Here is a 21,124-nt window from a genome sequence, read left to right as displayed (position 1 = left end):
TTCTATGAGATCCCCCCTCATTCTTCTAAATTCCAGTGGATACAAGCCCAGTTGATCCAGTCTCTCCTCATATGTCAGTCCTGCCATCCCGGGAATCAGTCTGGTGAACCTTCACTGCACTCCCTCAATAGCAAGAACATCCTTCCTCAGATTAGGAGACCAAAACGGAACACAATATTCCAGGTGAGGCCTCACCAAGGCCCTGTACAACTGCAGTAAGATCTCCCTGCTCCTATACTCAAATCCCCTCGCTATGAAGGCCAGCATGCCATTTGCCGCCTTCACCACCTGCTGTACCTGCATGCCAAACTTCAATGACTGATGTACCATGACACCCAGGTCTCGTTGCACCTCCCCTTTTCCTTATCTGTCACTATTCAGATAATCATCTTGTTTTTGCCCCCAAAGTGGATAACCTCACATTTATCCACATTATACTGCATCTGCCATGCATTTGCCCACTCACCTAACCTGTCCAAGTCACCCTGCAGTCGCTTAGCGTCCTCCTCACAGCTCACACTGCCACCCAGCTTAGTGTCATCCGCAAACTTGGAGATATTACATTCAATTCCTTCATCTAAATCATTGATGTATATTGTAAATAGCTGGGGTCCCAGCACTGAACCCTGCGGCACCCCACTGGTCACTGCCTGCCATTCTGGCAGTGGTGATGTCGCACTTTACCAGGGCGGCCTTGAGGGTGTCCTTGTAACGCTTCCACTGCCCACCTTTGGCTCGTTTAACATGACAGAGCTCCGCATAAAGCATTTGCTTCGGGAGTCTCAAATCTGGCATATGTGGCCTGCCCAGTGAAGCTGATCGAGTGTGGTCAGTGCTTCAATACTGGAGATGTTAGCCTGGACGAGGATGCCGATGTTGGTGCACTTGTCCTCCCAGGGGATCGGCAGGAGTTTGCGGAGACATCGTTGGTGATATATCTCCAGCGACTTGAGATGCCTTCTATACAGCGTCCATGTCTCGGATCCATGCAGGAGGGTGGGTATTACTACAGCCCTGTAGACCATGAGCTTGGTGGTAGATTTGAGGGCCATGTCTTCAAACACTCTCTTCCTCAGTACTGCCCCTCCGACAGTGCAGCGCTCCCTCAGTACTGCCCCTCCGACAGTGCAGCGCTCCCTCAGTACTGCCCTTCCGACAGTGCAGCGCTCCCTCAGTACTGCCCCTCCTTCAGTACTGCACTCAGAGAGTCGGCCTCGATTTTAGTGCTCAAGTCTCTGGAGTGGGGCCTTGAGCCCACGGTCTTCTGACTCGGGCGTGAGCCACAGCTGACACCAGTTGTGCCAACAGCCTCCGAAATGGAAATTTGCTTAGAGAACCCAGTTCTGATGAAAGACCTGTACCCGAAATAATCTGCCTTTACGAATGATGGTTTACTGTTTATTCGCAGCATTTTTTGCTTCCACTCAAAACTGCCTGTACATTGTGATCTTTGCTTTTAGAATTAAAAGGGACATTTGCCATTGAAGTGCGTGTATAAAATATATGTTTGTGACTATAGTCTCCACTAAATTGCCCTCTAATCCCAGGCGTTAAAATGGAAATAGAGCATGCACTGGCGGTGCACTCTTTCTGTGGGAATTGGGGAACCGGCTTCTCCAAGACGTGAGATGGTGGTGAGAGTTTTAACACACATGTTGTTCTCTCCTTTCTAGATATATTGCTGCACGGGATTTCTGGCGATAACAGGCCAGTTGCACCAAGTGAATGCCGACCTGCTGGGCTGGTGGCTGTGTGAGCGCCAGTTACCATCTGGGGGACTTAATGGACGACCTGAGAAGGTATCCAGCAAAAAAGACAAACTCTTTATTTTTTTAAAAGGTGATTCACACCTACTCAAAATAGATTTTTCTTCCAAGACAAGAAAACTCCCCGATTGGTTATTGTATGCAAGTCACTCGCCCCTTCATTTATTAAATAGAGGACTTGCATTTCTATAGCGCCTGTCACAACCTTGGGACGTCACAAAGCCAATGAATTACTTTTTGAAGTGTTGTAATGTCGGAATCGCAGCAGCCAAGTTGTGCACAGCAAGCTCCCACAAACAGCAATGCAGTAATGCATCAGATAATCTGCTTCTCTGCATTTTACTAGTGTAAAGACGTCTTACTGCAATTATATAGGGCCCTGGTGAGACCGCACCTGGAGTATTGTGTACAGTTTTCATCTCATACGCAAGGAAGGATACACTTGCCATAGATGGAGTGCAACGAAGGTTCACCAGACTGATTCCTGGGATGGGCGGAGATTGAACTATTAGGAGAGATTGAGTAGGATAGGCCTATATTCTCTAGAGTTTAGAAGAATAAGAGGTGATCTCGTTGAAAAGACAGATAAGCAGTTTCTTAACCGAAAAGGGGATAAGGGGTTATGGGGAGCGGACGGGGAAGTGGAGCTGAGTCCATGATCAGACCAGCCATGATCGTATTGAATGGCTGAGCAGGCTTGAGGGGCCATATGGCCTACTCCTGCTCCTATTTCTTATGTTCTTATGAAACATACAAAATTCTTACAGGGCTTGTCAGGGTAGATGCAGGGAGGATGTTTCCCCCGGGCTGGGGAGTCTAGAACCAGGGGTCACAGTCTCAGGATAAGGGGTCGGCCATTTAGGACTGAGATGAGGAGGAATTTCTTCACTCAGAGGGTGGTGAATCGCTGGAATTCTCTGCCCCAGAGGGCTGTGGAGGCTCAGTCGTTGAGTATATTCAAGGCTGAGATCGATTAGTTTTTTGGGCACTAAGGGAATCAAGGGATATGGGGATCGGGCGGGAAAGTGGAGTTGAGGTCAAAGATCAGCCGTGATCTTATTGAATGGCGGAGCAGGCTCGAGGGGCCGAATAGCCGACTCCTGCTTCTATTTCTTAAGTGCGTTACTAGCTAACATGTAAATTTCTTTGCCTGTTGTGTACGGTGGCGTAGACTAGGGAACTGGGAACTAATACACGCAAGTTTGAATCCTGCCCTGGTGGTTTCAGAATTTGAATTCCCGTTATAAAATCTGGAAATAAAAAGTTGGTCTCGGTAAAAGTGACCATGAAGCTGTCCGATTGTTGTTTTTAAAGACCCAACTGGTTGACTGTCCTTCCCCGGTCTGGGCCTATATGTGACTTCAGTCTCCACAGCAAATGGAAAGCCACTCGGTTGTACCAGTGGTTCAAGGCGAATGCAGCCCCTCACCACCATCTCGGGGATACTAGAGATGGGCACTAAATGCCGGCCTTACTGGTGAAAACCATCCCGATAGAGTTCCTGTAGCTGTTCGAAACTTTTCCAATTTTACGTTCTTCAGATTTTTAATTTGCAGTTGAATCTCCATTAAATAAACTTCAATTGTCTGCTTTCCTGATTGTGTGATGAAAAATACGCACAATATCTTATTAGATAAGGTATGCCTTTATGCCTGACATATTCAGTAGGTGTTCCCTGCCTTGTACTTGGGTGTCGGCTGCACCATGTACATAAGCCATCTACAATTTAAGGATTCTTGATGATCTGCCTGTTATCAACTGGGGTATCATGCTTCATTAATGATGGAGTTTAGTAGGTGCATGTATCAGAGGATAGCGTACACTGCAGCAACTCACCACGACTATTTCGACAGCACCTCCCAAACCCGCGACCTCCAACACCTAGAAGGACAAGAGTAGCAGGCACATGGCAAGTCCATTAGAATCATAGAATAATACCGCACGTTCGGCCCATTAAGTCTGTGCTGGCTCCTCTAAAGTGCAATCTAGTTAGTCCCACTCCCCCCTCCCCCCTGCTCTTTCCCCATATTCCTGCAATTTTTTTCTCCAAGTATTTATCCCATTTCCTTTTGAAGGCCACTATTAAATCTGTATCCACCGCCCTTTCAGACCATGCGTTCAAAATCCCTAACGCTCATTGAGTGAAAAATATATTCCCTCATATTGCCTCTGGTTCTTTTGCCAGTCACCTTAAACCTGATCCCTCTGGTTATTGATCTCCAGCCATTGGAAACAATTTCTCTTTACTTTATCTAAACCCTCCATTATTTTAAACACCTCAATCAAATCTCCTCTTAGCCTTCTCTGCTCCAAAGAGAACACTCCCAGCTTCTGCAGTCTCTCCACGTAACTCTAATCCCTCATCCCTGGAATCTCTGCTGTACCCTCTCTAAACCTTCACATCCTTCCGAAAGCGTGGTCCCTAAAAGGAAACCTCCCAAGTTCCCCTCCAAGCCATGCATGCAATCCTGACTTGGACATATGTTGGCTGTTCCTTCAGCGTTGCTGGGTCAAAATCCTGGAACTCCCAGATTTGGCCGCCTATTTTTTTTAAACAAGCTTTTGATGTCTGCGTTAAATATTTGAGGAATTTCTGATCCGTGCTCAAAAACAGGATGCTTTCAGTAGAGTTGGCGACAATAGTTGCGAGTGTTTTGTTTGCCGCTGCGACTGTTGCCACAGATCCCTTGTATTATTGCCCTCGGGTTATCTATCTCCACCTTACTCCCCCTCCCGCCCAGCCAACACCCCCTCGAAAAGCTATTGCTCACTGCTTTAAAAAAAAATTGTCTCTCAAAGTGTTCAATCAAAAGAGCTGAGATGAGCGGGTGTCATAAAATGACATAGAATGTACAGCACGGAAACAGGCCATTCGGCCCAACTAGTCTGATGCTGGTGTTTATAGTCCGCGTGTCTATGTAATCTTTAACCTTAGTTTTGGTTATTGGGCCATGGGAAGACCACATCTGGAGGACTGTGTACAGTTTTGGTCTCCAAACCCAAAGAAGGATATACTTGCCTTAGAGGGGATACAGCAAAGGTTCACTAAACACAAGAAATAGGAGCAGGCGTAGGCCATTTGACCCCTCGAGCCTGCTCCGCCATTTAATACGATCGTGGCTGATCTGATCATGGACTCAGCTCCACTTCCCTGCCCGCTCCCCATAACCCTTTACTCCCTTATCGCTCAAACATCTGTCTATCTCCGCCTTAAATATATTCAATCACCCAGCCTCCACATCTCTCCAGGGCAGAGAATTCCACAGATTTACAACCCTCTGAGAGAAGAAATTCCTCCTCATCTCAGTTTTAAATTGGTGGCCCCTTTATTCTGAGACTATGTACCCTAGTTTTATTTCCCCTATGAGTGGAAATATCCTCTCTGCATCCAACTTGTCAAGCCCCATCATTATCTTACATGTTTCAATAAGATCACCTCTCATTCTTCTGAACTCCAATGAGTACAGGCTCAACCTAGCCTCAAGTCAACCCCCTCATCTCCAGAGTCAACCCAGTGAACCTTCTCTGAACAGCCTCCAATGCAAGTATATCCCTCCTTAAATACGGAGATCATAACTGCACGCAGTACTCCAGGTGTGGCCTCACCAATACCCTGTACAGTTGTAGCAGGACTTCTCTGCTTTTATACTCTATCCCCCTTTGCAATAAAGGCCAACATTCCATTTGCCTTCCTGATCACTTGCTGTACCTGCATCCTAACTTTTTGTGTTTCATACACAAGGACCCCCAGGTCCCTCTGTACTGCAGCACTTTGCAATCTTTCTCCATTTAAATTACAATTTGCTTTTCTATTATTTCTGCCGAAGTGGATAACCTCTCATTTAGGACTGATATGTCACTCAGAGGGTTGTGAATCTTTGGAAATATCTGCCCCAGAGGGCTGTGGATGCTCAGTCGTTGAGTTTATTCAAGGCTGAGATCAATAGATTCTTACTAAGGGAATCCAGGGATATGGGGATAGGGCGGGAAAATGGAGTTGATGCAGCAGATCAGCTCGAGGGGCCGTTTGGCCGACTCCTGCTTCTATTTCTTATGTAAGCTGATGGGAAACAGCTGTGTGTTTGCATTCCTTCATGTCAGCACCTTCCTGCCTCCTCACAGTTGCCAGATGTTTGCTACTCCTGGTGGGTGCTGGCCTCGCTGAAGATTATTGGCCGACTGCACTGGATCGACAAGAATAAGTTGAGCTGTTTTATCTTGGCCTGTCAGGACGAGGAGACTGGTGGGTTTGCAGACCGGCCTGGAGACGTAGTAAGTATAATTGTGGGGGGGCGGGGGAGGGGAAACGGGGACTTTTAGTTGCGTGCCATGGAACCGTGTATTGTATTTGGAAGTCTGCATGTTGCCACTGTATCCAGAACCAGAGAGCTCAGTTACAAATCCAGTAAGGCACACAAATCACAGAATCTCACAGCACAGAAGGAGGCCATTCGGCCCATCGTACCTGTGCCGGCTCTGTGACAGAGCGATCCAATTAGTCCCACTCCCCGCTCTTTCCCCACAGCCCGGTAAATCTTTCCCCTTCAAGTATTTATCCAATTCCCTGTTTGAAAGTTACTATTGAATCTGCTCCCACCGCCCTTTCAGACAGCGCGTTCCCGATCACAACAACTCGCTGCGTAATAAAGAAAATTATCATCTCCCCTCTGATTCTTTCGAAAATGATCTTCAATCTGTGTCCTCTGGTTACCAACCCTCCCGCCACTAGATACAGTTTCTCCTTAATTGCTCTTATCAAAACCCTTCATGATTGTGACATTCCTCCCTCTGCTATTTAACACAAGTGTTGGCACCTTCTTGATAAAGTGCGACATCCCCACCGACACCTGGGAGTCCCTGGCCAAAGACTGCCCTAAATGGAGGAAGTGCATCCGGGAGGGCGCTGAGCACCTCGAGTCTCGTCGCCAAGAGCATTCAGAAATCAAGCGCAGGCAGCGGAAGGAGCATGCGGCAAACCAGACTCCCTGCCCACTCTTTCCTTCAACCACTGTCTGTCCCACCTGTGACAGGGACTGTGGTTCCCGTATTGGACTGTTCAGCCACCTAAGGACTCATTTTTAGAGTGGAAGCAAGTCTTCCTCGATTCCGAGGAACTGCCTATGATGAAAATGGCATGTTGGCCTTCATAGCGAGAGGATTTGAGTATAGGCGCAGGGAGGTCTTACTACAGGGCCTTGGTGAGGCCTCACCTGGAATATTGTGTGCAGTTTTGGTCTGCTAATCTGAGGAAGGACATTCTTGCTATTGAGGGAGTGCAGCGAAGGTTCACCAGACTGATTCCTGGGATGTCAGTACTGACATATGAAGAAAGACTGGATCGACTAGGCTTATATTCACTGGAATTTAGAAGAATGAGAGGGGATCTCATACAAACGCACAAAATTCTGATGGGATTGGACAGGTTAGATGCAGGAAGAATGTTCCCGATGCTGGAGAAGTCCAGAACCAGGGGTCACAGTCTAAGGATAAGGGGTAAGCCATCTAGGACTGAGATGAGGAGAAACTTCTTCACTCAGAGAGTTGTGAACCTGTGGAATTCTCTACCACAGAAAGTTATTGAGTCTAGTTCGTTGGATATATTCGAAAGGGAGTTAGATGTGGCCCTTACGGCTAAAGGGGTCTGGAGAGAAAGCAGGAATGGGGTACTGAAGTTGCATGACCTTATTGAATGGTGGTGCAGGCTCGAAGGGCCTACTCCTGCACCTACTTTCTATGTTTCTATGATGATGATGATAGTGCATCTATTTATCATAATGTATTGTTAATGCCTCCAGTGATTTGTGTTTGGGTTGAAGAACACAATGATTTATTGGTAACTTTACATGGAAGGATAATTATTAGACAATAGTTTGGTTACTAGAACGATGTCTCGATTCTGAAATGTAGTTTTTTTTTTTGTGACCAGGTTGATCCCTTCCACACCTTGTTTGGGGTGGCAGGCCTCTCCCTCCTGGGAGACCAGCAGATTAAGCCGGTAAACCCGGTGTTCTGCATGCCAGAGGATACCTTGCGAAGGATAGGCATCCAACCGGAGCTGCTGAGCTAAAGGGACTTGTCTGGGTGCCGTTTGGAATGGACAGAACTTCCATCAACGTGACACTTAACAAAGGCTACTTCAACATCCACCATCTCACTTGGGGTTTGGCAATAATTTGTGGGTTATTATAACTGGTACATGCAAGCAGTTCGTCAAGGTATGGTCTCTTCTATGTATCACTGCTGGAGGCGGGGGAGGGGAGGAAAGCCGTGTACTGATGACATGCTTTCTGTCATGGCAACCAAACGCATTTCCAGGTCAACCAATTCCAGGTGGTCTTATTGTGGCGTACTTGCTGTATTACACATCCTTTTTGCTGTTATAAATTGTTTTGTGAGATATATATATATATATAATATATACATTAATCTATAAAGAAGGGATGACTACTTAACTATGTAAAGTTTGGGTTGAGCTGCAGTGATGTGTAAATCGCTGTTGAATTTCACGGCCTCTTAATGCAAAACGAAAGCCTAAATGCAGCATTGTGGAACCAAATTACAGATTATTTTTCGAGTGCATCCTGTTTTTATTGTGAACCAAGTTAGTTTTAATTTAAGCGTAGCGCTCTTGCCCCTGACGTTAGAGGCTCGAGAATTCAAGTCCCAGTCCAGAGACTTGAGCACGTGACCTCGGCCGGCATTCCAGTGAGGGAGTGCTGCACTGTCGGAGGCGCGGTCTTTCTGGTCTGCTCCCTCAGGTAGATGTAAAAGTTCCCACGGCAAGAGGTCGAAGAAGAACAGGGGAGCTCTCCTCCATGTCCTGGCCGATATTTACTCCTCAACCAGTTGTCACTAAAACTGATGATGTGGTCATTATCATGTTGCTGTTTATGGGACCTTGCTGTGCGCAAATTGGCTGCTGCGTTTCCCGGCAGTGACTACCCTTAATTGGCTGTAAAATGCATTGGGATAAGAGTTGCTAGATAAATCCATATTTGTTCATCCTGCAGTTTTGGTTGTACCCAGATTCAGATTAAAAACCCCAAACAACTTTATTTGCTGTCAAGCTGGTGATCCGAGCTTAGCTGCCAATCTGCATTTAACTTTGTGTTCTGGGAAGTAAGTGGGGGATGTTTCGTTCATATATTTTTTTTAAACTTTAAAAATCACTGCTTCACAGGAAAAGGTTGAAATGCATTTTTGGTTTGTTTCTACACTGGAGAGTTGCTTTATTCTACAACTCTGCCTAAATACTGACTACACAGATTGGCAGGGGGTGCGTAAGAAGATAAGAATTGGAGCAGGAGTTGGCCATTCGGCCCCTCGAGCCTGCTCCGCCATTCAATAAGATCACGGCTGATCTTCCACCTCAACTCCACTTTCCCGCCCTTGATGAGCCTCGAGTCCAAAAGACCTATCGATCTCAGCCTTGAATACACTCAACGATTCGCTGCACTTTATTTCAGGGTTGCAGTCATCCTGCATAGTATCGGGTAAAGCTTTAGTGCCCAGAAATCAGGTACAGCCTTTGTAATGAGAGTTAGTCTGTCAGGTACCGTACTGAGTTTACAGTGCTGCTTATTGAAATCTTCCGTTCCATTTTTTTTTTCTGCTCCTGCATTGTGAGACCAGGGTGCCAGTAAATGTTCTTGAATATTAAAAATAAATCTGAGAGTCTGAGAACGTGGCAGAGAGGTCTGACCGCCAGACAGATTCCCACACGCTTTCGGTGACTGTGAGGGAATTCTGGAGCAGCACATGATGATCCAAAGCTCTCGGTAGACGAGGATACGAAGTGCGGTGGTGGGTGATGGGGAGAAGAGATGGCGGGGGCAGTGCTTTGACTAGTCTAATTGGAAAGTGCAATACCGACAGTGTCGAAGCAGTGGCGGAAGTAGCTATAAGGTCGAGCTAAAAACAAAAGTGGGAAATGCGCTCTTGGCAGGAACTGAAAGTAGGAGAGTGCACGGCTCACTGAGACAAACCTGATCAACAGCCGGGATTGAGGTTTCAGACAGATCCTGCATTGTGGGACAGTTTAATAACTGCAGCCCACAGGCTGTTGTTTTTTCTGGAATGCGGAAGATGTTTTTACATCTTGAAGCAAATAAAATAACGCTAAGCTCGCCAATAAAAGTTCATATTTATTTTTTAAACAAATAACTCTTTTTAAGGTCCACATTCTCTTTGCAGCTTTGAACCTCGAATGGAGCAGCCCTTCTGTGTAAACTTTTGGAAAAACATATGCTGAATAATGCAAAGTGGAACTTGGACAGCATATGGGCTGCTGGATCGTCAATCAGCACATTAAACTTATGGCATCATTGTCTGTGTGTCCTACGCTGTAATACCACGTAACCATTATAAAGAATCACGCTTTTAGTTTAGTCTTATTTTTTTATCAACTTAACCCCAACTTTAGTTAAACATATTTATTTCAAAGGAAACACTGTGTCATGATTTAGGAATTGAAACTTGTAAATGTCTCATCGAAAGAGCATGTATGCTCATGTTAACCCCGGATGTTTAAATAAACACAGCTGTTCTGTACATGGGTATTCCTGTGTCATGTCGAAGTCTTTTTAAAATTAAATTGCAGTTTTTTTTGCTTCCCTGTCCTCCAAAGAAGAATCTGATTATTGAGCTTGTCTCTCTCTATCCTTCTCTGTACATCTCTCACTATCTTTTCTTTCTTTCCCTCCCACCCCTCTCTCTCTCCCTCCCCCCCTCTCTCTCTCCTTCCCCCCTCTCTCTCTCCTTCCCTTCCCTCTCTCTCCTCCCCCCTCTCTCTCTCCTCCCCCCTCTCTCTTCCTCCCCCCTCTCTCTCTCCTCCCCCCTCCTCGCTCCTCCCCCCCTCTCTCTCTCCTCCCCCCTCTCTCTCTCCTCCCCCCTCTCTCTCTCCTCCCCCCCTCTCTCTCTCCTCCCCCCCTCTCTCTCTCCTCCCCCCCTCTCTCTCTCCTCCCCCCTCTCTCTCTCCTCCCCCCTCTCTCTCTCCTCCCCCCCTCTCTCTCTCCACCCCCCTCTCTCCTCCCCCCTCTCTCCTCCCCCCCTCTCTCCCTCCCCCCCTCTCTCCTCCCCCCCTCTCTCCTCCCCCCTCTCTCTCTCCTCCCCCCTCTCTCTCTCCTCCCCCCCTCTCTCTCTCCTCCCCCCCTCTCTCTCTCCTCCCCCCTCTCTCTCTCCTCCCCCCTCTCTCTCTCCTCCCCCCCTCTCTCTCTCCTCCCCCCCCTCTCTCTCTCCTCCCCCCCTCTCTCTCTCCTCCCCCCCTCTCTCTCTCCTCCCCCCTCTCTCTCTCCTCCCCCCCTCTCTCTCTCCTCCCCCCCTCTCTCTCTCCTCCCCCCCTCTCTCTCTCCTCCCCCCCTCTCTCTCTCCTCCCCCCTCTCTCTCTCCTCCCCCCCTCTCTCTCTCCTCCCCCCCTCTCCTCCTCCTCCCCCCCTCTCTCTCTCCTCCCCCCCTCTCTCTCTCCTCCCCCCCTCTCTCTCTCCTCCCCCCCTCTCTCTCTCCTCCCCCCCTCTCTCTCTCCTCCCCCCTCTCTCTCTCCTCCCCCCCTCTCTCTCTCCTTCCCCCCTCTCTCTCTCCTCCCCCCCCTCTCTCTCTCCTCCCCCCTCTCTCTCTCTCCTCCCCTCCTCTCTCTCTCCTCCCCCCCCTCTCTCTCTCCTCCCCCCCCTCTCTCTCCTCCCCCCCCCTCTCTCTCTCTCCTCCCCCCTCTCTCTCTCTCCTCCCCCCCTCTCTCTCTCCTCCCCCCTCTCCTCTCTCCTCCCCCCTCTCCTCTCTCCTCCCCCCTCTCCTCTCTCCTCTCCTCTCTCGCTCCCTCCCGCCCCCCCCTCGCTCGCTCCCTCCCGCCCCCCCCTCGCTCTCTCCCTCCCGCCCCCCCCCTCGCTCTCTCCCTCCCGCCCCCCTCGCTCTCTCTCCCTCTCTCCCCCCCCTCGCTCTCTCTCCCTCTCCCCCCCCCTCGCTCTCTCTCCCTCTCTCCCCCCCCTCGCTCTCTCTCCCTCTCTCCCCCCCCTCGCTCTCTCTCCCTCTCTCCCCCCCCTCGCTCTCTCTCCCTCTCTTCCCCCCCCCTCGCTCTCTCTCCCTCTCTCCCCCCCCTCGCGCTTTCTCCCTCTTCCCCCCCCTCGCGCTCTCCCTCTTTCCCCCCCTCGCGCTCTCCCTCTTTCCCCCCCTCGCTCTCTCCCTCTTTCCCCCCCTCGCTCTCTCCCTCTTTCCCCCCTCGCTCTCTCCCTCTTTCCCCCCCTCGCTCTCTCCCTCTTTCCCCCCCTCGCTCTCTCCCTCTTTCCCCCCCTCGCTCTCTCCCTCTTTCCCCCCCCTCGCTCTCTCCCTCCCTCCCCCCCCTTCGCGCTCTCCCTCCCCCCCCCTCGCTCTCTCCCTCCCTCCCCCTTCGCGCTCTCCCTCCCCCCCCCTCGCTCTCTCCCTCCCTCCCCCCTCGCGCTCTCCCTCCCTCCCCCCTCGCGCTCTCCCTCCCTCCCCCCTCGCGCTCTCCCTCCCTCCCCCCTCGCGCTCTCCCTCCCTCCCCCCTCGCGCTCTCCCTCCCTCCCCCCTCGCTCTCTCCCTCCCTCCCCCCTCGCTCTCTCCCTCCCTCCCCCCTCGCTCTCTCCCTCCCTCCCCCCTCGCTCTCTCCCTCCCTCCCCCCTCGCTCTCTCCCTCCCTCCCCCCTCGCTCTCTCCCTCCCTCCCCCTCGCTCTCTCCCTCCCTCCCCCCTCGCTCTCTCCCTCCCTCCCCCTCGCTCTCTCCCTCCCTCCCCCCTCGCTCTCTCCCTCCCTCCCCCCTCGCTCTCTCCCTCCCTCCCCCCTCGCTCTCTCCCTCCCTCCCCCTCGCTCTCTCCCTCCCTCCCCCTCGCTCTCTCCCTCCCTCCCCCCTCGCTCTCTCCCTCCCTCCCCCCTCGCTCTCTCCCTCCCTCCCCCCTCGCTCTCTCCCTCCCTCCCCCCTCGCTCTCTCCCTCCCTCCCCCCTCGCTCTCTCCCTCCCTCCCCCCTCGCTCTCTCCCTCCCTCCCCCCTCGCTCTCTCCCTCCCTCCCCCCTCGCTCTCTCCCTCCCTCCCCCTCGCTCTCTCCCTCCCTCCCCCCTCGCTCTCTCCCTCCCTCCCCCCTCGCTCTCTCCCTCCCTCCCCCTCGCTCTCTCCCTCCCTCCCCCCTCGCTCTCTCCCTCCCTCCCCCCTCGCTCACTCCCTCCCTCCCCCCTCGCTCTCTCCCTCCCTCCCCCTCGCTCTCTCCCTCCCTCCCCCCTCGCTCTCTCCCACCCTCCCTCCCTCCTCCCTCGCTCTCTCCCTCCCTCCCCCCTCGCTCTCTCCTCCCCTCCCCCCTCGCTCTCTCCCTCCCTCCCCCCTCGCTCTCTCCCTCCCTCCCCCTCGCTCTCTCCCTCCCTCCCCCCTCGCTCTCTCCCTCCCTCCCTCCCCCCTCGCTCTCTCCCCTCCCCCCTCGCTCTCTCCCTCCCTCCCCCCTCGCTCTCTCCCTCCTCCCCCCTCGCTCTCTCCCTCCCTCCCCCCTCGCTCTCTCCCTCCCTCCCCCCTCGCTCTCTCCCTCCCTCCCCCCTCGCTCTCTCCCTCCCTCCCCCTTCGCTCTCTCCCTCCCTCCCCCCTTCGCTCTCTCCCTCCCTCTCCCCTTTGCTCTCTCCCTCCCTCCCCCCTTCGCTCTCTCCCTCCCTCCCCCCTCGCTCTCTCCCTCCCTCCCCCCTCGCTCTCTCCCTCCCTCCCCCTCGCGCTCTCCCTCCCTCCCCCCTCACTCTCTCCCTCCCCCTCTCTCCCTCCCTCCCCCTCGCTCTCTCCCTCCCTCCCCCCTCGCTCTCTCCCTCCCTCCCCCCTCGCTCTCTCCCTCCCTCCTCGCTCTCTCCCTCCCTCCCCCCTCGCTCTCTCCCTCCCTCCCCCCTCGCTCTCTCCCTCCCTCCCCCCTCGCTCTCTCCCTCCCTCCCCCCTCGCTCTCTCCCTCCCTCCCCCCTCGCTCTCTCCCTCCCTCCCCCCTCGCTCTCTCCCTCCCTCCCCCCTCGCTCTCTCCCTCCCTCCCCCCTCGCTCTCTCCCTCCCTCCCCCCTCGCTCTCTCCCTCCCTCCCCCCTCGCTCTCTCCCTCCCTCCCCCCTCGCTCTCTCCCTCCCTCCCCCCTCGCTCTCTCCCTCCCTCCCCCCTCGCTCTCTCCCTCCCTCCCCCCTCGCTCTCTCCCTCCCTCCCCCCTCGCTCTCTCCCTCCCTCCCCCCTCGCTCTCTCTCCTCCTTCCCCCCCCCCCCCCCCCCCCCCCTTTCGCCGTCTCTATACTGAGAAAATGCTGAAAGTACTCTGGTCAGACAGCATCTGTGGCGCGAGAAACAGGAGTTAATGTTTCAGCTCGGTGACCCTTCGTCAGAACTCTGATCCTATGTCTGCTAACACTTGCCTACACAGCAACATCTCTCTGTAATACAGCAGAGGAGGACAAAGGGTTTAATTAAGAGGTGGAAAATAGAGTACGAGGGGAAGCTTGCTGGGAACATAAAAACTGACTGCAAAAGCTTCTACAGATATGTGAAGAGAAAAAGATTAGTGAAGACAAACGTAGGTCCCTTGCAGTCAGATTCAGGTGAATTTATAATGGGGAACAAAGAAATGGCAGACCAATTGAACAAATACTTTTGTTCTGTCTTCACGAAGGAAGACACAAATAACCTGGAAATACTAGGGAACCGAGGGTCTAGTGAGAAGGAGGAGCTGAAGGAAATCCTTATAAAGCGGGAAATTGATGGGATTGAAGGCCGATAAATCCCCGGGGCCTGATAGTTTGCAGCCCAGAGTACTTAAGGAAGTGGCCCCAGAAATAGTGGATGCATTGGTGATCATTTTCCAACAGTCTTATCGACTCTGGATCAGTTCCTATGGACTGGAGGGTAGCTAATGTAACACCACGTTTTAAAAAAGGAGGGAGAGAGAAAACGGAATTATAGACCGGTTAGCCTGACATCAGTAGTGGGGAAAATGTTGGAATCAATTATTAAAGATGAAATTGCGCATTTGGAAAGCAGTGACGGGATTGGTCTAAGTCAGCATGGATTTATGAAAGGGAAATCATGCTTGACAAATCTGGAATTTTTTGAGGATGTAACTAGTAGAGTAGACAAGGGAGAACCAGTGGATGTGTATTTGGACTTTCAAAAGGCTTTTGACAAGGTCCCACACAAGAGATTGGTGTGCAAAATAAAAGCACATGGTATTGGGGGTAATGTACTGACGTGGATAGAGAACTGGTTGGCAGACAGGAAGCAGAGAGTCGGGATAAACGGGTCCTTTTCAGAATGGCAGGCAGTGACTAGTGGAGTGCCGCAGGGCTCAGTGCTGGGTGGCGGTGTGAGCTGTGAGGAGGACGCTAAGAGGCTGCAGGGTGACTTGGACAGGTTAGGTGAGTGGGCAAATGCATGGCAGATGCAGTATAATGTGGATAAATGTGAGGTTATCCACTTTGGGGGCAAAAACATGAAGGCAGAATATTACCTGAATGGCGGCAGATTAGGAAAGGGGGAGGTGCAACGAGACCTGGGTGTCATGGTTTATCAGTCATTGAAAGTTGGCATGCAGGTACAGCAGGCGGTGAAGAAGGCAAATGGTATGTTGGCCTTCATAGCTAGGGGATTTGAGTATAGGAGCAGGGAGGTGTTACTGCAGTTGTACAGGGCCTTGGTGAGGCCTCACCTGGAATATTGTGTTCAGTTTTGGTCTCCTAATCTGAGGAAGGACATTCTTGCTATTGAGGGAGTGCAGCGAAGGTTCACCAGACTGATTCCCGGGATGGCAGGACTGACATATGAGGAGAGACTGGATCAACTGGGCCTTTATACACTGGAGTTTAGAAGGATGAGAGGGGATCTCATAGAAACTTACAAGATTCTGACGGGACTGGACAGGTTAGATGCTAGAAGAATATTCCCGATGATGGGGAAGTCGAGGACCAGGTGACAGATAGGCCATTTAGGACTGAGATGAGGAGAAACTTCTTCACTCAAAGAGAGTTGTGGAATTCCCTGCCTCAGAGAGTTGTTGAGGCCAGTTCATTGGATATATTCAAAAGGGAGTTAGATATGACCCTTACGGCTAAGGGGATCAAGGGGTATGGAGAGAAAGCAGGAAAGGGGTACTGAGGTGAATGATCAGCCATGATCTTATTGAATGGTGGCGCAGGCTTGAATGGCCTACTCCTGCACCTATTTTCTTTCCTCAGCAACTGTCTCCAGTTCTGACGAGCGAGGTACAGAGTTGAAGTTTCAGGTCACTGAGTTTTGAGAATTTCCAGCATTTTCGGGTTTATTTCGGGTTCCCAGTGTCTGGAGCATTTTGCTTTTGTCTTTACCATGTAACCCTCGTTGGACTGAAATTAAGAAGTGGGAGTAGAATGGCTTAAGCAATTGTGTGCCTAAACCCTTGTACAATGGGACAAAGGGACCTTGGAGTGCAGGTCTACAAATCCCTGAAGGTAGATCAGGTGGTTCAGAAGGCATATGGGATACTTGCCTTTTTTACCTGAGGCATAGAATACGAGAGCAAGGAGGTTATGCTTGAACTGTATAAAACACTGGTTAGGGCACAGCTGGAGTACTGTGTGCAGTTCTGGTCACCGCATTACAGGAAAGATGTGATTGCACTGGAGTGGGTACAGAGGAAATTTACGAGGATGTTGCCTGGACTGGAAAATTTTAGCTATGAGGAAAGATTGGATGAGCTGGGTTTGTTTTCTTTCGGAACAGAGGAGGCTGAGGGGAGACCTTATTGAGGTGTATAAAATTATGAGGGCCCTAGATAGAGTGTATAGGAATGACTTTGAATCTTTGGAATTCTCAACCCTGGAGAGCTGTGGCGGCTGAGCCATTGAATATATTTAAAGTGGAGAGATAGACAGATTTTTGAACGATTTGGGAGTCGAGGGTTACGGGGAGCGGACAGGGAAGTGGAGCCGAGTCCATGATCAGATCAGCCATGATCTTATTGAATGGCGGAGCAGGCTTGAGGGGCCAAATAGCCTTATCCTGCTCCTATTTCTTATGTATCCAGTCTGGTAGTGAAGAGTCTGCTCGCTTCCCAATTGGCTGTGCCGCGGAGATGGAGGTATTGCGTGACCAATGGTGGAGGTAGAGCATTGAGAGATCATGTGATAACCTCCAGGAACAGGTCCAACTAGAATTGGCAACCTTGATTGATGTCAGACCTAATTGGCCAATTTTCTGCTGCCCTCCCAATTCTGGCCTCTTGCGTATCCCTGTTTTTCATCGCTTCACCATCGGTGGCTGTCACTTTAGCTGCTTGGGCCCTAAGCTCTGGAATTCCCTCCCTAAACCTCTCTGCTTTGGTACCTCTCTCACCTTTAAGACAGTTCTTAAAACCTACCTCTTTGATCAAGCTTCTGGTCATCTGTCCTAATATCTCCTGTTGTTCAGGGTCAAATTCGATTTGATAATTGCTCATGTGACATAGAAACATAGAAAATAGGTGCAGGAGCAGGCCATTCAGCCCTTCTAGCCTGCACCGCCATTCAATGAGTTCATGGCTGAACATGAAACTTCAGTACCCCCTTCCTGCTTTCACGCCATACCCCTTGATCCCCCGAGTAGTAAGGACTTCATCTAACTCCCTTTTGAATATATTTAGTGAATTGGCCTCAACTACTTTCTGTGGTAGAGAATTCCACAGGTTCACCACTCTCTGGGTGAAGAAGTTTCTCCTTATCTCGGTCCTAAATGGCTTACCCCTTATCCTTAGACTGTAACCCCTGGTTCTGGACATCCCCAACATTGGGAACATTCTTCCTGCATCCAACCTGTCCAAACCCGTCAGAATTTTAAACATTTCTATGAGGTCCCCTCTCACTCTTCTGAACTCCAGTGAATACAAGCCCAGCTGATCCAGTCTCTCTTGATAGGTCAGTCCCACCATCCCAGGAATCAGTCTGGTGAATCTTCGCTGCACTCCCTCAATAGCAAGAATGTCCTTCCTCAAGTTAGGAGACCAAAACTGTACACAATACTCCAAGTGTGGCCTCACCAAGGCTCTGTACAACTGTAGCAACACCTCCCTGCCCCTGTACTCAAATCCCCTCGCTATGAAGGCCAACATGCCATTTGCTTTCTTAACCGCCTGCTGTACCTGCATGCCAACCTTCAATGACTGATGTACCATGACACCCAGGTCTCGTTGCACCTTCCCTTTTCCTAATCTGTCACCATTCAGATAATAGTCTGTCTCTCTGTTTTTACCACCAAAGTGGATAACCTCACATTTATCCACATTATACTTCATCTGCCACGCATTTGCCCACTCACCTAACCTATCCAAGTCACTCTGCAGCCTCATAGCATCCTCCTCGCAGCTCACACTGCCACCCAACTTAGTGTCATCCGCAAATTTGGAGATACTACATTTAATCCCCTCGTCTAAATCATTAATGTACAATGTAAACAACTGGGGCCCCAGCACAGAACCCTGCGGTACCCCACTAGTCACTGCCTGCCATTCCGAAAAGTACCCATTTACTCCTACTCTTTGCTTCCTGTCTGACAACCAGTTCTCAATCCACGTCAGCACACTACCCCCAATCCCATGTGCTTTAACTTTGCACATTAATCTCCTGTGTGGGACCTTGTCGAAAGCCTTCTGAAAGTCCAAATATACCACATCAACTGGTACTCCTTTGTCCACTTTATTGGAAACATCCTCAAAAAATTCCAGAAGATTTGTCAAGCATGATCTCCCTTTCACAAATCCATGCTGACTTGGACCTATCATGTCACCATTTTCCAAATGCGCTGCTATGACATCCTTAATAATTGATTCCATCATTTTACCCACTACTGAGGTCAGGCTGACCGGTCTATAATTCCCTGCTTTCTCTCTCCCTCCTTTTTTAAAAAGTGGGGTTACATTGGCTACCCTCCACTCGATAGGAACTGATCCAGAGTCAATGGAATGTTGGAAAATGACTGTCAATGCATCCACTATTTCCAAGGCCACCTCCTTAAGTACTCCGGGATGCAGTCCATCAGGCCCTGGGGATTTATCGGCCTTCAATCCCATCAATTTCCCCAACACAATTTCCCGACTAATAAAGATTTCCCTCAGTTCCTCCTCCTTACTAGACCCTCTGACCACTTTTATATCCGGAAGGTTGTTTGTGTCCTCCTTAGTGAATACTGAACCAAAGTACTTGTTCAATTGGTCTGCCATTTCTTTGTTCCCCGTTATGACTTCCCCTGATTCTGACTGCAGGGGACCTACGTTTGTCTTTACTAACCTTTTTCTCTTTACATACCTATAGAAACTTTTGCAATCCGCCTTAATGTTCCCTGCAAGCTTCTTCTCGTACTCCATTTTCCCTGCCCTAATCAAACCCTTTGTCCTCCTCTGCTGAGTTCTAAACTTCTCCCAGTCCCCAAGTTCGCTGCTATTTCTGGCCAATTTGTATGCCATTTCTTTGGCTTTAATACTATCCCTGATTTCCCTAGATAGCCACGGTTGAGCCACCTTCCCTTTTTTATTTTTACGCCAGACAGGAATGTACAATTGTTGTAATTCATCCATGCGGTCTCTAAATGTCTGCCATTGCCCATCCACAGTCAACCCCTTAAGTATCATTAGCCAATCTATCTTAGCCAATTCATGCCTCATACCTTCAAAGTTACCCTTCTTTAAGTTCTGGACCATGGTCTCTGAATTAACTGTTTCATTCTCCAACCTAATGCAGAATTCCACCATATTGTGGTCACTCTTCCTCAAGGGGCCTCGCACAATGAGATTGCTAATTAATCCTCTCTCATTACAGAACACCCAGTCCAAGATGGCCTCCCCCCTAGTCGGTTCCTCGACATATTGGTCTAGAAAACCATCCCTTATGCACTCCAGGAAATCCTCCTACACCGTATTGGTTCCAGTTTGGCTGGCCCAATCTATGTGCATATTAAAGTCACCCATTATAACTGCTGCACCTTTATTGCATGCACTCCTAATTTCCTGTTTGATGCCCTCCCCAACATCACTATTACTGTTTCGAGGTCTGTACACAACTCCCACTAACGATTTTTGCCCTTTAGTGTTCTGCAGCTCTACCCATATAGATTCCACATCATCCAAGCTAATGTCTTTCCTAACTATTGCATTAATCTCCTCTTTAACCAGCAATGCTACCCCACCTCCTTTTCCTTTTATTCTATCCTTCCTGAATGTTGAATAACCCTGGATGTTGAGTTCCCAGCCCTGGTCATCCTGGAGCCACGTCTCCGTAATCCCAATCACATCATATTTGTTAACATCTATTTGCACAGTTAATTCATCCACCTTATTGTGGATACTCCTTGCATTAAGACACAAAGCCTTCAGGGATGTTTTACTACCTTAAAGGTGCTATATAAATGCAGGTTCTTGTTACAAAGGGACTGGTGGAGGGGGCATTACAGTCAAGTGTGATTCTGCCCTCGCCTGATACTTCAGCTCTTCTGCCAATGGGAACAGTTTCTCTCTCTACTCTGTCCAGACCCCTCATGATTTTGAACACCTTTGTCAAATTTGTTCTCAATCTTCTCTGCTCTAAGGAGAGTAACCCCAGTTTCTCTAGTCTCTCCACGCAACTGAAGTCTCTCATCCTTGGAATAATTCTTGTAAATCTTTTCTGCTCCCTCTCTGAGGCCTTCACATCCTTCCTAAAGTGCGATGCCCAGAATTGGACACAATACTTCAGTTGAGGCCAAACCAGGATTTTATACAGGTTCATCATAAATGCCACGCTTTTGTACTCTATAACTGTTGGGGTAAAAAGAAGACTTCTCTTCCTGAAGGTGGACTCGCTGATATAAGGAATCGACACCCGCCCGTATGGCGACCACGGAATCACTCAGACGAAACCTCAGTTCAACCGGTATTTATTCAAGCATGCAGGGGAAGTGTTCACAGATGAACCTTCTCGGAACAAAAGTTTTACAATTACATTTATACATTTTTCGAGGTGTGCGACCCTCCTACAAGATTGGCCGACTGCTCAGACTGGCTCCAAGTGGTTCTCCCCCACCTGTCCATCTCCCATCACATTTCACCCTCCCGGAATGTGTTGTTCAGTGGTGTGAACTTTGCCTCAGTTCCTCATGACGTGTTGATTAATGGCCAATATCGTTCTCTCCACAGTGTGCACTGTGAAGGGCCGCTGAATTTTTCCAGGGTGGTGCCTCGTTATCCCTCTCCCAAGAACTTGCATAGAAAATAGGTGCAGGAGTAGGCCATTTGGCCCTTCGAGCCTGCACCGCCATTCAATGAGTTCATGGCTGAACATGCAACTTCAGTACCCCATTCCTGCTTTCTCACCAACTCTAGTCAAAACTGCCAGTCAATATCTGTCATTGTTCTGTGCTGAATACAGTTTCCATGAGTCTGTACTA

General features: G+C 50.1%; 1 protein-coding gene across 1 annotated transcript in view; it reads left to right on the top strand.

Annotated features, from left to right (window-relative positions):
* The window catches only part of rabggtb (Rab geranylgeranyltransferase subunit beta), a 40,429-nt gene extending 30,112 nt beyond the window's left edge, over window positions 1–10,317 (top strand). Inside the window, exons 7-9 of the mRNA XM_070885960.1 lie at window positions 1,674–1,799; window positions 5,889–6,038; window positions 7,693–10,317. Coding sequence (XP_070742061.1) covers window positions 1,674–1,799; window positions 5,889–6,038; window positions 7,693–7,833 — 417 coding nt within the window. The 3' untranslated portion in view covers window positions 7,834–10,317. The remainder of the gene's footprint in view (window positions 1–1,673; window positions 1,800–5,888; window positions 6,039–7,692) is intronic.
* The last annotated feature ends 10,807 nt before the right edge of the window (window positions 10,318–21,124 follow it).

This window comes from Pristiophorus japonicus, chromosome 8 (genome assembly GCF_044704955.1).
Source record: "Pristiophorus japonicus isolate sPriJap1 chromosome 8, sPriJap1.hap1, whole genome shotgun sequence".
Lineage (NCBI taxonomy): Eukaryota > Metazoa > Chordata > Chondrichthyes > Pristiophoridae > Pristiophorus > Pristiophorus japonicus.
Note: the sequence above shows the minus strand (reverse complement) of the source record. Positions and strands in the feature narration are given on the sequence as shown.